At 51.1% G+C, this 18230-nt stretch overlaps 1 protein-coding gene across 2 annotated transcripts in view; it reads left to right on the top strand.

Moving 5' to 3' along the window:
• LOC120834269 (cyclic AMP receptor-like protein A) overlaps positions 1-17680 on the top strand; it is a 44867-nt gene extending 27187 nt beyond the window's left edge. For both annotated transcript variants that reach the window (XM_078090704.1, XM_078090703.1), the window contains 2 exons: positions 8675-8822; positions 16276-17680. In XM_078090704.1, coding sequence (XP_077946830.1) covers positions 8675-8822; positions 16276-16443 — 316 coding nt within the window. In that variant the 3' untranslated portion in view covers positions 16444-17680. The remainder of the gene's footprint in view (positions 1-8674; positions 8823-16275) is intronic.
• Positions 17681-18230: the final 550 nt, after the last annotated feature.

Here is an 18230-nt window from a genome sequence, read left to right as displayed (position 1 = left end):
GGAGGAAATCTCAGAGCAGCAGTTATTATTCATCCCTCAAAGCAAACGGGGAGGAGGCGGAGGAGGGGGAGGGAGGGAGGGAGGGAGGGAGGGATGCTCGGATGGAGGGAGGAAGAAAGAAAGAGCCAAACGGGAGGGATGAAGAGAGGGGGGGGCGGGGGTGGGGGGGGATACATTAACTCTTATCTCACTGTATTCGGCATTCTGCATCCCAGGATTCTCTCTCTCGCCCTCCCCTCGGCTTTCTCTTGCCTTTCTGCACTCCCTTCCTTCCGTTCCTCGCCGGCATTCAGCGCACATAGATGTGCGTTACTGCCTCGGTGTGTGTGTGTGTGTGTGTGTGTGTGTAGGCCCCTGTGTGGTTCCTAATGCCTTCTAAGGTGTATTTTCGAGGGCAGTGCAGAAATATCAATATAGTTTACCATTGCAATATTTTCCGTGACTACGACCGATAAATTTCAAAACCCTTTTTTAAGAATTTGAAACGTCCTTCAAATTGCCTCAAACGCGTCAAAAAACCTGCCCCCCTGTAACGGCTGGTGTCCTATTGCCTGGTACGCTGAGGCCACTGACCTTCCGGCCTGTCACATGATGCTGCCAAAGTCCCAACATGGCGTCTCAGAAGCACGCGGCCGTACACTGTATAGGCGGCGACTGATGTCCGCCGACAGGTGATGGATGTAGCGGTGCATGGCCCCTGATCAACAAAGAGGTGACGAAACGTGTTGAAACGGGCCCCCGCCCTCACCTTATTTATGTTTCATGGCGAGCGAATCTCAGTTGGCGGTGTTCTCTGCTGAGTGTGCAATGCAAACACCTTTTGAAGTAGCTGTGTGCGTTGAGTTGTTAGACTATCCACTTGTTGCTTGCCAGTGCGCAGCCCTTGGATTGTGTTTACCTGAAGATACTGAAAGGTACCAAAAAAGGTTCCGACCTTCATCCTTTTCCGTCAATTTGTTTTTCAAAATTCCTCTGTGGCCTTGCTTCATTTTCCTGTGTTTATTAAAATGAGTAAACAGTTGAGTTCTATATAACTTGGTGGTATGTGAAGGTTTTTTTCTGTTTCCCTCTGAGTTGCGGCCCCTTGTTGCATTGTTTTAATCTCTGATCTGTGCGTAGAAGGAGTCTTCATGTTCCCCTAACTGGTCTCCAGGGGGTCGGCTCACCACCAAATTAGCTTAATTACATTTAAATCTCATACGCTAGAATTCATCCCGCTAAAAAGCACGTAGGACGATCGGGTTCGTCTTGAACATTTCCTCCATAAACCCTGAAACTCCCCAAAGCTCCTCACCGCACACTCTCTAAACCCTCTGATCGCCTGTGTGACACATGACCCGTGTGGCCTAGATAATATGTGGGTGGACATCCAATCACGCCTACTCTGCGCGTGTGCGGGCCCACGTGTGCGGGCACTTGTGCCGTTGCGTCTCAGGCAGCGATCGCTTTGTAACCGGAGACGGAGACGGAGAGCCCCGTAGCCATTCGTCTCCCGCTGAGCAGCAGCAGCGGCGCTCTGCTATTCATCCCCATTTAGCGAGACAGAGAGCTGGCCTACAGGGCTGTGTGAAGTGCAAACACACACACACACACACACACACACACACACACACACACACAGGGCAGGCACCCGCTCTGTTGCTATACACACACACACACACACAAACACAGAGGCTCTAGATTTATTATCTTAGTGGACATATGAATACACATTTGCATGCATGTAAATTACTGTGCAGACATAACATACTTCTATTTAAACACATAGGATACGGACATGCAAAGAGTAACACATATAGAGGCAGAGTCCCTATTTGACTGAATCTGAGTCATATAGAAGCATGTTCTCCTCTGTAGGAACATCTATAGGCATATACATTCATATTTATGCATTTGGAGCAAATGCTAAAGGAGATTCTAGATAACCGCGCTCACATGCGCTTCCACATGCACATGCAAACACGAACACATCCAAGCCGCCCCCCCCCCCCCCCCCCCCCCCCCCTCCCTGCTCTTTCAGGCACGTCTTTAAATATTCATCACTCTGGCTGCTCTGAGAGTGCCGTAAACGCTGCCTCACACTCCAGGGAATCGCTAAAGTCTACTCTATCATCTGCTCTCCCTGCCGCTCTCTCTCTCTTTTGCACACGCACGCACACGCACGCACGCGCACGCACACTTCTGGCCGCAACAACTCACAGGCATGAGTTCACGTGCAACCGACAGTCAAAGGCACAGCCAGTGGCATCACAGGACACGCAGACACACGCCGGTACATGAATCAGGCGCAAGGAAACGCACGCACGGCGGCGGACAATGAGCTGTTTTTGTGCGCGTGTCTGTGTGCGCGTGCTTGCGTGCGCGCTTACTAGCTGCTCCCTGCACAGAGGGTTGAGTGGTGTTGTGTTCCAGGAAACAGGATGTCTCTTTGTTTGGGTTTTATTCTGTCGGTGAACGTTAGCCGCCTCGGTCCCCAAGGTCTGTGTGTGCCTCTTTGTCTGTGTGTGTGTGTGTGTGTGTGCGTGCGCGTGTGCTCAGATTTTTAAGTGTGTGCCCGTGTGTAGAGGGGGTTCGTTTTTTGCACAACATGCCTGCCTGTTTGTGTGTCTCAGCCTGATTACAGAAAAATGGGTTTTGCGCAGAGAGATGACAAGGTGTGTGTGTGTGTGTGTGTGTGTGTGTGTGTGTGTGTGTGTGTGTGTGTGTGTGTGTGTGTGTGTGTGTGTGTGTGTGTGTGTGTGTGTGTGTGTGTGTGTGTGTGTGTGCGCGCGCGCGAGTCAAGCCCGTAACCGTGACGGTAATCTCCACGTTGACCTTATGATCAAAGTAGATCATGCCCATGTCCGTGTCCACAAAGCACAGAGTTCCCAAGCATTCCAGCTCCACGCACATTGAAGTGGCTGATCACATGATGTCTCCGTACAATGGGAGGCCTGTCCTCGCGTCCTCTTGTCTCCGCTGTCCTTAAGGCTGCCGCACATGCGCAACAGACGAGCGATCAACCAGCCCGAGGGCCCTTTGATCCGCTGTGACCACAGGTCGGGTCTTCTCCCGATCAAATGTCCGCCGTTTAGTGACGCTTCTCGTTTTTATCATTTTTCATGACTTTGGGAGTTAAAACGGGACGATCCGATCCCTCTCTGAAGGATTTGTCTCCGTTCAAATTCAATAAAAGGCGATCACGCCCAGAAGTATCATGAAGCATAATTAGACTCTAATGAAGTGTGGCAATTTCTAGTTATTGTTTCCTCATGTCTGTTTGTGAGAAGCATTTGTTTTTTCTCATTTCACTGTTACATTTTCATTTCTCTAATTGGACCTGAATTTCATTTCAGGGGCATTAAGATCAATCAATTTTTCTTTTTTTTTCAAATTCAAGAACATACCCTGACGCCGCCTGAGCCAAGCGACAACCTGACCGTAACAGAGACTCACAGCGTTAAGCTCGCTTTGGCAGAACTCAGCAGCAGCACCGCGGGCAGCGCCGAGGCCTTGTTTTGGAACAGCGAAAGCATGTGATTTGTCTGCAGGGAGGGGGTGAGGTGGGGGGGAGGAGAAGAGAAACGAAGTCAGGCAGCCAGTCGGTCGGAGAGAGAGAGAGAGAGAGGAAGAAGGGCGATCGGGGTCAGAGTGACTTCTCTGTCTGGCCGCCCTGTTTTCCGGGAGGGGGAGTTCTCATCCGCGCTGTTACAGTGCTGCTTCCCCCCACAGCGCTCAGGACGATTAGAACTATTAGAGACACACCAGCCCAGAAGAAAAAGGTGGAATCTGCCAAGGGGGGGAGAGGGAGGGGGAGAGGGAGGGGGGCTGCATGGACTGGCAGGGTGGGGTATTGATAGAGGAGAGGCAGCGGAAGACTTTTGAATGTGGGGAGCGGGAGACGGGCTCATAGAGTGACTGCAGCGCGATAGAGGGACGGTCTGAATAAGCGAGCGAGGCTTTCGGAGACGCTGTGCGCGTGCTAATGGCCGACTCGCCGCCTACAGGTGGCGGCAGGATCCCCCCCCCCACCCCCCCTCCCCGAAAGTGCCAGCCCCGCGCGTGCGAGCGCGTTTTATTGTTGTTGACCGCTTGCGCCCCAGTCCGACAGTAAACACAATGCTGTCCCTGTTGTCCAACACCAGTCAGCCGACTGGGATTCGCTTAACTGACCGCACACACACACACACACACACACACACACACACACACACACACACAAAGACCCTGACAGACACACACACAGCAGCTCAGCCAGGCATCGCCCACAGCCACACTCTCCTTCCCACCGCTGCCTGCCTCATTCATCTTTCATTAGCCCAGCTCGCACAGGAGAAACAGCCCCCCCCCTCCTCCTCCGTAGGCCTCCACCCGTCCCTCCACCTCCTCCGTCTCTCTCTGTCTAACCGTCCTCTCGCCTTATCGTGGTTTTCTCTTCTTTTGTTTGTCTCGCTCATGTCTCGCAATCAGTCTTTTTGGATACCTCCTCCTCCTCCTCATTGTGCTCCTCTTCCTCGCTCTCTGCCTCCTCTGCTTTTTTAGTCTTTTCCATTCAGCGTCACTCCTTCAGTCTGCTCCCTCCCCCCCACCTCCCCCTCCTGCTCCTCCCCCTCCTCCCCCTCTTCCTCCATTGCTCTCGGCCCTCCTTCCCCTTCGCCGCCTCGCTCTTGCACATTCTCACCTCTTTATCGCGTTCTCCTTTCCTCTTCCACTCTCCCTCTCTCCTTCCTGAGCGGTGCTGTTTCTCTGACATTCGCCCCCCCCCCCCCCCCCCCCTCCCTCCCACACCCCTCCCCTCTTCCTGTCTCTCTCCCTCTTTCGCCTGCTCTTTCATTCTTCCTTTCATTTCGCTCTCCGTCTCTCCCTCGATGGAGGGGAAAGGCTCTTCGCCTCTAATTGCGGCTGTTCCGTTGCCATGGCGCGTGTTGCTCGGCGCTGGGAGGTGTGTGTGTGTGTGTGTGTGTGTGTGTGTGTGTGTGTGTGTGTGTGTGTGTGTGTGTGTGTGTGGCAGGCAGATGATTGCTTGCTGCCAGCTCTCGTTTCCCGGACGCCGATCGCATTTCTTTGCGGCAGCAGGGAAAAAAAAAAAAAATGAGACGCCAGAAATAGCCCCCCTTCACACAGACCCGCTCACTCTCGCCGCTGCGCTGTCAGAGACACGCGCACGCACACACGCACACACACACCGGCAGATGCGCACACACAAGACACGTCCACTGCATTTCCTCTCCATCTGACATCCTCAATGCATATGACCTAGGTTAGACTGCATGCGCACACCTATGAGCGCACACACACACACAGGCAGTCCTGTGTGTGTGTTTGTGTGTGTTTCTCCCTCGTCTCTAAGGACGTTGCACGGGGACCGCTGATTTATTTCACCTTTAATGGGAAGTGAAATGAATGTGAGCAGCAGCTGGTCTGGTCCTCGGAGATACAGCAGCAGGAGGCCGACCCAGAAAATAGGCGGCGACGTTCCGAAAAGCGCTCCTCACTCCGACAAGTGCCAGGACACGCCGCTCGGCTCCGCGCCGCCGCTCCACGCTCCACTGGCTGCACTGTTGGTTTTATTTTAAGCCGCACCATTATCCAGGAAGCAAAAGTTGGGTCTTGGGCCGGCCTTACTTGCGGCTTCTTTCACCGTCACAACTTTTTAAAGGGTTTGCCGGAAGGTAAAATGAAGACCGATTAGCAGCAAATAAAACCTACAACTTGCTGCTGCAAAAGAGGATAAGCGGGGATTATAAGCAGATTTGCGGACGGATCTCCATAATCATCTTCTGTGCTGCTCACCTGCAGCTCTCTACGGTTTTCAAGGGAAGTCGAACAGATCATAATGATGTGCTTGCTTGGTTTAACAAAGTAAAGGTGCCTGCAAACTGTCATTTCAAGGCGCAGTCTTTTTGATATTCATAGGATGGGAGGCCGGGCAACAAACCAAACATTCACCAAAACTGAGACTACAACAACTAAGATACAGGCTCAGAGTCATTTTGTTAATTGTTGGACGTCATCAACTTTGAGCACCTGTTGGTCCAGATTGTTACTCGATTGTAACAGTGCAGAGAAATACATTTCCATGCACACCAAAACACACAAGCATGTGCTGTGATATCATGCGTAAATATCAAAGAAAACATAATGTACTCAATGTTTGCCTCAAATATATTTATAATACTACTAATTTTGATCTGAAACATAGACAAGACTTTCCCTGGAAAAATATTTTATTGGGGAAACCTGTTCAATTGCTCATTAGCCAATCAGATGTCAGCAAGTCAATGCTTGTAGGCATCTAGACATGGTGAAGATCACATCCTGGAGCTCAAAGCGAGCATCACAATGAGGAAGAAAGAGGATTTAAGGGACTTTGAACGTGACGTTGTTGTTGGTTCCGGACGGGCTGGTCTGAGTATTTCAAAACCATCTATAGGGTTTAGAAAGAATAAGATAAAATATCCAGTAAGGGGCAGTGGTCTGGACAAAACTGCCCTGCTGATGTCAGAGTGGTTGGAGATGATCGAAAGGCAACGGTAACACATATAAGGGTCAGAATGGGGCGTAACCAGCATGGAAGCATGGATCATTCCAGCGCTGCACCAGGTGCAGTCATGGTGTGGGGGTTTTATGCCACACTTTGGGCCCCTTAGTACCAATTGAGCTGGTTTAAACAAGCACTGTTGCTGACCATGTCGATCCCTTTATGACCGCACTGTACCATCTTCTGATGGCTACTTCCAGCAGGATAACTCACCACGTCACACAGCTCACATCCTCTCCAGCTGGTGTCTTCAACATGACCATGAGTTCACGCTACTCCAATGGCCTCCAGTTACCACGTCTCAATCCAACAGAGCACCTTTTGGATGTGGAGGAACGTCGTGGCTGTGCAGCTGATAAATCTGTAGCAACTGTGTCATTTTATGTCAAATTTTGGGAGGAATGTTTCCAACTCCTTGTTGAATCTGTACTACGAAGAATTATGGTAGTTTTGATGCCAAAAGGGGGCCCAACCTTTTACTAGCGAGGTATAACTAATAAAGTGGCCCCAGACTGTATATTTAATTTATATTCATCAATGTAAATGTTGCTGTTCATCTTCATATGGATTTAAGGTTATATGGATCATCAATCTGCAACCCATGCTCATCGGGTCCCGCAACATCTCGGGACATCGCTCATGACGTCCACCTTTAACTGTCTGGTTGCAAGAGCTTGCGTTGCCCGAAAACGATAATTTGTTCATACGAAAGCTAAAATGTCAACGGTCGCGCAAAATGTAACCTGTTACTTTGAGTGCGCAGTGATACGGAACGCTCGGGTCAATGTGAACCCCCCATGACTCCCTCTCGACCAATCAGAACGCTGGATTTCATCTACCCGTATTATAAAAGATGAATATCACATTGTGTTCTTAGAAATGCGGTTGATAAATCTGTTCGGTGTGGATGTCTCCGTGTAGTCACAGATTTAGTCGTATTTGTCGCAGCTTGTTCTGGGAGCAGCGAGGTGAAGAGGTGCACTGGGACCATCGTTTAAAACACAGCAGCTGTAGATCATTGGAGAAACCGCCGAGTCTCGCAATGCTCTTTTTAACAAAAATGCATCATTGGTTCTTTTCCCTAAAATAGTCGGGGTTTGTACCTTCCTTCCCAGCGGGGGGGGTGGGAGGGGGGGCTCTGGGTGCTCGGGCATGACTTTGCCGACCCCTGAGGTCAACCGCCGCACAATTCCCTCCGCGCAGGGAGAAATGCTCTGCTGCGTGCGGTTTGGATCCTCCGGCTAATAGATCAATAAAAGACATTAGCGGCGGGCTAACCCGACGAGCAGCGCTAATACAGGGTTAATCCAGGGTTAATGGCTGAACGGCATCCTCCTCGGAGGCAGCCATTAGTCCGCCGCCCCTCCGCACAATATCAGGTTCTCCTTCCAGTCAAGCCCCAGGCTCCCGGAGAGCGACGCGGCCGCTGGAGAGGAATTGAAGGGAGAAGAATCGAGGATCGCCCTTGCGAGTGGAGATGAAAATGAGATCGCCAGACTGATGAAACTGAATACAAAGCAATGGGAGAGATCTCGTAGAAAGAAGGGGAGGGAGGAAGAAAGTGTGTGTGTGTGTTGGTGTTTTTGTGTAGGGGGGACGTGCACGGAATGAGAAAAGACAAGATGGAACGACAAAAAATTGTGGCCAGGAGAAGCAGGAAGCGGAGATGAGAGCGGGAGGAGAGAGAAGCCGAGCGCTCCACTTCTCCTGTCCTTGTAAAGTGCTGCGTGCTGTCGAGGCGGCAGCCAAGAATGTGTCAGCCCGGCCGCCTCACGCTGCCTAATGGGCTCTTAAACGCTGATATAAAGCTCGCCCGCTCTTTTGCCCTCCCCGCCCCCGCCCCTTCTCTTGCCCTCCTCTCCTTTCCTGCCCCCGCCGCCCGCTCTCATTACCTCCCTGTTCTCACCCCGTCCCTCAGCCTGTCACTCACTTGTCCTCTCCCTCTCTCCCTCCCGCTTTTCTGGCGCTCTGTCGATCAACATCTTGCTCGCCGCCTTTTCTCGTTTTCACCTCGTTTTTTTTTTTTTGCGGTGGCAGACTCCTCCGTCAATGGCTTCATCCTCACCCCTGAATCTCTCATGCAGGTTTTCTCTTCATTTGCCAAAATTCTATGCAGCAGCGTAATGCCTCTGTTCCTCTCGCCCCCTCCAACAGGCTCCATAATGCCTTCTACCCACAGGACCCGTCCTTCCCGCTCACCCTGTTGCACGTCCTGTCGGCACCGCTCCATGGCTTGGCCAACGCGTTTGTCTTCGGCCTGGATCGGGACTGGTGGAGCCTACTGAGCCCCACTGGCGTGCAGGTACAGCAGCTGCACACGCAGGCCCGTTCAGACACGCAAACCGCTGTGTGGAATTTAACTTACACACTGATGTCTGAACACGTTGCCATGTCATTTTTTTCGGACCTGGTAATATTTCCGCAACACTTTCGTGGACATGATGGAGGTATGTGTTTGACAACAATACTTCTCTGGGCCCCGTCTCTCGTACGTGTTTCGACTAAGTTGATTATCCAGCTCAAATTAACCCGATAATTGAGATCAGGTTATGTTGGTTTCTGAACGGCTCAAACAATCTCGTTCATTTAAACCAAGCGGGATGATTCCATGTGGCCGTCGTACTTCAAAAGCGGGAAAAGTCGATCACCGAAAACATGATTTTACAACAGTCCAACGCAAAGGAATTGAACATATTGTATCTGTATCTTTTACGCTCTTTATTCTGTACACATCCATCGCAGTCTGTCCATCCCACAGAGGGTTCCTCCTCTGCCGTTCTCCCCGAGGTGCCCAATAGGTCAATCGCCAAGGCAGTGCCAGTAGATTGCCTTCCATTGAAAAAAATGTCAAGTCAGGCATGCACGGTCGACCACGGGAGCTAAAAGAAAGCTAATGCTAATTAGCGATCCTCGATTACTTAAGGACACATTTACTTTCATTCAAAAGCAACCCTGGCTGACTTTGATCAGAGCAAGTCATCCAGTAAGGTAATGACCAAGAATGTGTGAACGCTTCTCTCGCTGCCGACAGATGAGCGGCTCGTTGCTATTTTAAATATTGATTTGTTTTGCTCTCACGGCTTGCAGCGCTGTTGTTCCGTTATTACTGCATCTAACTTCTATTTCTATTGATTCCATCGGATGACATCATATTGCTGCATCTGCACATCTGTCCTCGGCAGTGTACCCGTCTCGGGGTCATTGGCGGTTGAAGCCTCTCCCAGCATGCTTTGGGCGAAAGGCCTGCGACTAAATTGGTGTCTGCACGCCCCTCTCTGTTTAAACGGTTCTAGCATGTTTGTGCGAAGGAGGTTGTCATCTAACGTAGAAACCTACGTTGAGACGAATGCATCACAAGGCTTACGCTTACAGGCTGTTCTTTAACACACCGAAACCGAGTATAGGCAACAAACTCCCCCTTTCCCCTGAGGGGATGAACAGACCCCAGTTCGCCCGACTACCCCCCCAAGTGCCCTCGGCTCGTTCCGCTCCCGCGAAGTGGTAAACCTCGGTGGAACACAGAACTTAATAAGTAGTTGAAACGTATCAACCAAAAATGCCTGACGGATGGTTTTCCTTTGATCGAAATGGTCTCAACAGTATTGTTCATTTTGGACTGTATATTAAACCATTTGTATTTCATAATCGCTTTGTAGAAAGCAACCTTGAAATAATGCATCGCGAATCAAGCTTTTAGGAAAATGTAATGAAGGAAAAGAGGCCCGGCAGATGAACCGTAAACCCTCATTGGTTGCATTTCAATAAACACTACAATCAATACAATTCTCCACAGAGGACACAGGCAGATATCAGCCACATCTGTTATTGAACCACAACGGAGAAAAGGAAGTCCCCGTGGTCTCGGTTCACGCCTATAAACACACACACACGTATTGTCACCTACTCAGTGTCACCAACCACGCTGATAATGGGTCACGAGCGCAATGTGGAAGCCCGGAATGTGTGGGATGACCTTCAACCCAAATGTCAACGTTGCACTGTGGCGAGTCGGGGGAGAGAGAGACAGAGGAGTGAAGTGGAATCTCAATGTGTTCGTAAATCAGAGAGAGAAAGGGAGGGAGGGAGAGAGAGAGAGAGGCGCGTGTTCGTGCTCTATCGTGACTAACAGCCGGTTGTTATTCATCTTGGCATGCGGCTCCCAGCAGCCCCCACACATCAGGTGCGAGATTGGCGGAGGAGAGGAGGGGGGGGGGGGGGGAGGGGGAGAGAGGGGGGGGGGGGGGCAGCGTCAAAGCATTCCTCCCTCAACGCAGCAAATCTGCACTTTGGTACCAGATACCACCCACCCCTCCTAAGCCTCCCTCGCCGGCTCTCCCTCGTTCTTTCTCTCTCCCTCCCTGGATCTCTCTCCCTCCCTGGATCTCTCTCCCTCGTTCTTTCTCTCTCCCTCGTTCTTTCTCTCTCCCTCCCTGGATCTCTCTCCCTCGTTCTTTCTCTCTCCCTCCCTGGATCTCTCTCCCTCCCTGGATCTCTCTCCCTCGTTCTTTCTCTCTCCCTCCCTGGATCTCTCTCCCTCGTTCTTTCTCTCTCCCTCCCAGGATCTCTCTCCCTCGTTCTTTTTCTTTCTCTCCCTCCTCGGACCTTTCTCCCTCTTTCTTTCTCTCTCCCTCCCAGGATCTCTCTCCTTCGTTCTTTGTCTCTCTCTCTCTCCCTCCCTGAATGTCCCTCGTTCTTTGTCTCCCTCTCCCTCCCTGGATCCCCGTCCCTCGTTCCTTTTCTCCTGCTGTTCTCATGCGATGCACATACATGGGTTTTAAGGGCTTGAGTCTTAATACATGGCTCCTATATGCCTCATGTATGTTCAAACAGACTTCTACGTCCCTCCTCACAGTATTTGCCGTAAAGAGATCCCCCCCCAATCTCGATTCCTTCTTCTCTGATTCAGATTTTGAGGCGGGGCTCGGCAGCGTCTCCACGTTTGTTGTGAAGGGTTATATTTTGTAACATCCACAGCAGCGTTCCTCTCGGGCCGGCCGATTGGTAGCGGGGCCGAGTGCCACGGAGCGCATCGCCCTGCCGGCGGTCGAAGCCCCCCGGCTGGCGCGGCGTGTCTGGTGAACAAACCCTTTGCGATGCACCAGCCCCATTCCCACTTACTTATTTAGGATATATTTTTTTAAATTCTGATTCTAATATTCTCTAAATATAACGTGTTCGTTCTTTGTTCCATGAAAGCGCATACTTGAATTTTTATGTTATTATATTGTAATAGTCAGTATTATCAGTGGCATAAAACGGTCGGAAAATTCCAATAATATTGTTTATTGCGATTAATGTTGATGCAACATATCGCCCAACCGACCGACCAACACTCACGCATTTTGATTTAATAGCTGAATTTCTACTTTTTACCAGAAGGCTGTAAAGTATTTGGGGAATGCATTGTGCGCAACATGATAGAGACAAACTATGAGCCAATACACCGGCACACGTGACACAACTGACATGATCTGATTTTCATCCCAAATAAACGCCCGTTAGTCTGCTCAGAAATCACAGGAAGAAGATGCTCCACTATGGATCCAAATCCAGGTCAAAAGTTTTGATCATTCGGAAAACTAAATGTGCTCCAAAATTTGCCTGAGAATTGTAATTCATCTCAATCATAACTGGGGACTGTCTCTGATCCCACCAGCTATTGGGCTGTAATTCCGAGGTTCCAGATTTGTTTTTTTACACTGCGATTAGCAACTTTAGATGCACGATTGGAGTGAAGAGGCGCTGTGTACGCACATATTTCGTTAAGTTAACCAGCTAAATAATGGCCTGCCGACAGCTTGTGTCTTCCCGAATTGCATTTCTTCTAATGCCTTCTGCCTTGTTTGCTCTCCGATGTTTGCCTGATCCAACCTGATTGGTTGGTGCCACACTGACTGCAAACGGCAACCATGCCGATGCGTCTCATTGTCACACTATTCTAGTCCAGTCTAGGTAGATTACGATTTTTATATATTTCTTTTCTATTTTATTTGACTTAATTCTAAAGACCTGCACCTGTAGTCTTATTTGAAACATCTGACTCAGCAGCCACGTCGATGCATTGAGTGCCTGAAGCTGGTTGGGCGGAGATGAGCTGCCTGGCTGGAAAGACGGTCAACCAGCCAGAACTTTGAGGAAGGTCATCGTCCTACACAGTCGCGTCAGCTGCCTGACTTCATTCACCTAAAACAGCAACAAGAACATGGCGATGAGGACATATTAGTGGCAGAGTACCTGCACGTGTTCTTTTTAAGTCCTTACTGGAAAACCTGTAACGCAATATCACATTTTTTCTATGTTGAAATCCATAGACGGAAAATGTCGTTGGATTGGAACTATCCTGAATGATCGAAGGCCAAAACAAAACCTGCGGACAACCAGGATGTTCTCCGCTTTTAAAATAAGCAGAGAAGAGCACACAGACCAACCGCTTCAACTAGAGAAGAGCGACAACGTTGTTGTTCATCTTCTTATCCTCATTAAGGCAGAAGACGTCTAACATGTTTCCACATTTAAAAGCGCCTGCTTTTTCGGTTTTCTAACACAGATACCTTCTTTAAGACTAGTTCAGTTAACTACTTACCATTTTGCCAACTGCATTGAGAATTGAATTGATAAAATCGAGATTCCCACCCCTTCTGGTTCCTTTGCTGAAAAGCCCTACAGCAACTACAACTTGTACTAAACCCACCGCCTCTGATTGCTCGCCTCGCCTAATCACCTACGAAGATTCCAATGCCGAGAGTGTCTCTGCCTCCCGTCTCCCTCTCTCCTCCCGTCTCCCTCTCTCCTCCCGTCTCCCTCTCTCCTCCCGTCTCCCTCTCTGCTCCCGTCTCCCTCTCTCCTCCCATCTCCCTCTCTCCTCCCGTCTCCCTCTCTCCTCCCGTCTCCGTCTCTGCTCCCGTCTCCCTCTCTCCTCCCGTCTCCCTCTCTGCTCCCGTCTCCCTCTCTCCTCCCATCTCCCTCTCTCCTCCCGTCTCCCTCTCTCCTCCCGTCTCCCTCTCTCCTCCCGTCTCCCTCTCTCCTCCCGTCTCCCTCTCTCCTCCCATCTCCCTCTCTCCTCCCGTCTCCCTCTCTCCTCCCGTCTCCCTCTCTCCTCCCATCTCCCTCTCTCCTCCCATCTCCCTCTCTCCTCCCGTCTCCCTCTCTCCTCCCGTCTCCCTCTCTCCTCCCGTCTCCCTCTCTCCTCCCGTCTCCCTCTCTCCTCCCGTCTCCCTCTCTCCTCCCGTCTCCCTCTCTCCTCCCGTCTCCCTCTCTCCTCCCGTCTCCCTCTCTCCTCCCGTCTCCCTCTCTGTACTGGGTGTGTTTCTGCTGCCATGCCTCTTCTGTTCCCTTCGCCCTGTTACAGCATCTCTGGCATTTATCTCGCGTCTGGCACATTATTCCTGCCGCTCTCCTTTGTATTGCGTCTGCCTCCCACCTGTGTCTCTCCCCCTACCCCCCCCCCCCCCCCCCACTCTCCTTTCCCCCCTCCCCCCTCTTCCACTCGTTTGCTTCCCTGGTATTGATCTGCATTCAAGCCATGCACCTCTAACCGCCTGTAGCTCTGCAAAGAGCCCACTACTCCTTCTTCCTCTTCGTCGTCTTCCTTTGTGTGCGTGTGTGTGTGTGTGTGTGTGTGCGTGTGTGTGTGTGTGTGTGTGTGCGTGTGTGTGTGTGTGTGTGCGTGCAGGAAAGCGCTGCTTCTATTCCACGCGGCGTGGCTGTCGCTGCAGTCTTGGACCGTCCCCACCAAGCCAGCTGTTTTGTTGTTGTTTTTTAAATGGCGCACACGTAAACGGCGTGTGTCATTTTTTGTATAGAAGATTTCACTGTGCTGCACAGCCATCATGTATTAATCAGGCTGTTGTCATCCAGCATTGCTACGGTACAAAATAGGCAAAGGCCTGAACTTAACCGTGTTGTTTCCTGTACCGGCAGAGGTATCAGACATGCTCATATGTTGGGGATACTCTTTCACCTCTGTTCCTGTCTGTCATCTCCTGCCGTGTCGGAACATCGCCACTATTTCGTTATTCCCGTGCAGGTATTTTTCTGTTTAAAGTCCCCTGTTAACCAGGCGGACAGCAGTTTTTAAAATCATCTGACATAATTAGCAGGTCGATCACACCTTTATTGCTGGCGTGACTGTTATGACAGGCTTACATCATTGTTTCACACAAAGGGTGCTTTCACACCCCCTGACTGGTTGGGTTCAGTGAAAAGGGAAACGTGTCAATCAAACCCTGATGTGAACCAAAGAAGTGAATCCTGGACCATTTCCAAGTGAACTTGTTTATTTGTTTATTGGTGTAGTGAAAACAATCAAACCACAGGAATGTTGATGGCTGGCATGTGAGTTCAAAAGCTATAAATGCATCTGCTGATTGTGTAGTCTGTTCAGGAAGTGATATTTTAATGATCTGTACGTAAGTATTTTGGCCAAAACCAGCTCAGGTCCGTTTGCTTGGTTTGTTTGAGTTGGGGTTAAATCCGTCAATCAAACACCTGAACCGAGACCCCCGGAGAGGAAGGTCGGTAAAATAAATCCACCTGCAGAGCGTGACACCTGATCAGGAAGCCATCTTTTAATCGAGAGTCTGTGCTTTCTATTATCCATTAAATCCACGAGGGTGACAGCGATCCCACAGTCATCCGCCCCGAGTCGTTAGCGTACCGACGCCGCCGGCTCGCGTCCCTGATGTTCACACCAGGTATCTGTGAGCCGTCCTGTCTCTACCTGTTAGTCATGAATCATCGTCACATGGTTAATGACACTAATGCTTCTAACCACCAGTTATTTCTACTTTAAATATACGTACCTGTCCTGATCACAAGCATTAAAGTGCTGAGTGAAGAAGGGAACCCACGGCAGGCGCGACCTTCCAGAGGACAACAGCGCTGTGCAGACGGGCCGCTTCTAGGGCTGCGTCCGCTGGGACGGGCGCCTAAATCAGACACCCGGGGAGCAGTATGCTGGTTCAGGGTCAAAAGGCAAAGCTGACATGATGGGGATGCGTCTGCGTGTGAAAGGGCTACAGCGCTGCACTCGCTTGTTCACATGGTGACTGAAGGGAAATGGGCTCATTGCTCACCCAACGTCGCAAAGTGGGCTGTGGATGTCTGCTTCAGAAGGTCGGCCAAATGGTGGGACACAGCCTCCCTTTAACGGGACGTCAGGAAGGTGTGGGGGTGGGGGGGGGTTCTGACGGAGCCTACTGGCCCCTTAACGGACTGGACGTAGAAAGCTCTCTTGCAGTCATGAGCCCGAGGCTTCATCTGTATGTGAGTGACGTCATTACCAGAGCTCTGATTGGCGCACGACACAGCCGTTCACATTCCAGTTTTTCTCTTATTCAAGTCCCGACAGTTCCATGAAGTTACATCACATTGAGCGCCATTGACCGTGACAGCACGCCGTTCCTCCATTTTGTTTGAAGTGCGGCACTTTCATGTCGTCGAGTGGAGTAGAAAATGAAAACAACGGTGCTCCAGTGAGCGGGAGTCAAAAACAAGCATGTCAGGGGACATTAGCATAAAGTGGGACCCTTTTCCTCACTTCTCCGGGTCAACGCAGCGCTCTTTGGGCCTTAATCGGCACGTGAGCAGCTGCCGGCGTCTTCACGCGTGCCGTCCGAGTGTGTCAAAGGGCAGCTTTGTGCTAAAGGATGGCCGGATTGAAGGTGGGGGGGTGGGGGGGTTTAGCTGTTGTTGTGCGAGCAGTACAGACGGCGTGTGTTCATGATAAACTCTGCTTGTGTGCCTCTGTGTTCCAGCTGGCTCTGCAGTCGCGGCTGTGCGACAGGACTCTGATCGGAGAGTACCACCCCGGAGCGGTGCGCTACACGCAGGCCGACCTGGTCGACCTCAGCGACGACGACGACGACGACACCAACGTGCTCTTCTACTCTCCCGACATGACCCTGAAAGACAGAGGGCCCTGAGAGGGAGGGAGGGAGGAAAGAGGGTCAGAGCCAGAGAGCGACACGCATTGGATTAGAAACAAGAGGTTGGGAGGGAACGGAAAGGAAAAGATTGGGGGGACAGTCGGGCAGATAAAAGGCGGAGATGAGCTGTCAGGTTCCATTATTAATCCCCATCCCTTACTATTTAATATCCTAAAGACACACACACGTGCGCTGCGCTCCCTGCCGCACTACGACGAGAGAGGAGCGGCGCTTCAGATCTTCCTCACTTTAAAGGTGCCGGCTTCTCAGCCAAAGGTCTACCCACAATTACCCCCCCCCCCCCATTGTGGAGCGTCTTTGGCATACCACGAAAACGAAAAGGTGTTTTGTGTGTGTGTGTGTGCGTGTGTGTGTGTGGGCGCGTGTGCGTGTGAGGGGGGACATGAAGAACAGCTAAAAGGAAATCATTCGCAGCAATTATCTGGGGGGGTCAAAACCAGGCTCCTTTAAATGCACGCGCGTGTGTGAAGTTGAAAGCATCTACGTTGAGATTGATCCTGGTTTCTTCCTGATGGGGGCCGGGTGGGTGAGAATGCTTTGGTAAATTAGTCCCAGAGCTGATATCTGTTCCTTTTTTATCTTTACATAAGACATTACTGTTCCAACTTTTTGCACAAGTATTACTTTGTATTTTTTTTACGGAATATATGTGTTTGTTACGCTGTATTTATCAACTAACTGTGTGTATGTATGCGTGTGTATATATTTTAAAAGTACACTATTTTTGTACGTGCCTTTGGACCGGAATTGGAAGTCTGCTGCTCGCGGAGAGAGAGGAAGATTCAACACACGTGAGCTGTGTGAGCAAGAACCATCACGAGACGGTGACGTGGGCTCCGTCCCCTCGTGGCCCTCGTCCGTGGGGCCGGACGGTGATTGGCGGCGTAATAAGAGGCGCTTTATATTCCACCTCCGCCCGCACGTTTTTTTTTTTTTTTTCCACACGTCGAGGTGGTTCCGTCACCGTCGGGGCGCGAGCTGCAGCCCGTCGGACAAGTCGAACCTAATGAACCGACACTTGACCCCCTTTCTACCCGCGAGCTGTCGAGCTCTTTGCCCGCCGTCCGTGGACACAGTGAAACTTTCGTTTGCACGCGACTGTGGCGCGCGCACGCGCACGCAGGTACCCCTCCTGCGCCGTGGCTGGTTGGAAATGACCCCCCCCCCCCCCCATCATCAAATAAAATGAGCAGCAGAGACGTTTCATAACAAAGCTGAGACTCTGCGTGTTTATTTCATTTTCACATTCACGCGATGCCTCTCGTGCCTCCTGTGAAGCGTCCGCCTGTGTGTGTGTGTGTGTGTGTGTGTGTGTGCGTGTTAAATCGTCTCTTAGACCTGGACGGCTTAATAATGGATATTAATTATTGGTCCCCCCCCCCCCCCCCCCTCCCTCGCCGTGTCTCCAAATCTGGTTAACTGGGATTTGATTAATGAAACACGCGCCGTCCTCCAGACTTTTCTCCTCCACGCGGCTCTTCCGCGGAACCCCGCGCCTCGCGCCCCGCGCCTCGCGCCGCCTCCACATAAAGAGCCCGTGAAAATAAGCGAATCTCGCTGTCACGCTAGAAGAATTATTACACCCCCCCTCTCCCCCTCCCCCCCCCCCCCCCCTCATATCGTCGCATGCGCCGTAATTGGATACAATTTAACACCCCGCGGCCCACGGGCGCGTCGCCTCGCCTCCCTATCGTTTGTCAGATCAGTGTTCGTGTGCCTCCGCGCGTGAGTGAGTGTGTGCGGGTGTTTGCGCACGTGCGCGT

This window comes from Gasterosteus aculeatus, chromosome 16 (genome assembly GCF_964276395.1).
Source record: "Gasterosteus aculeatus chromosome 16, fGasAcu3.hap1.1, whole genome shotgun sequence".
NCBI lineage: Eukaryota > Metazoa > Chordata > Actinopteri > Perciformes > Gasterosteidae > Gasterosteus > Gasterosteus aculeatus.
This window is presented reverse-complemented; position numbering and strand designations above follow the sequence as displayed.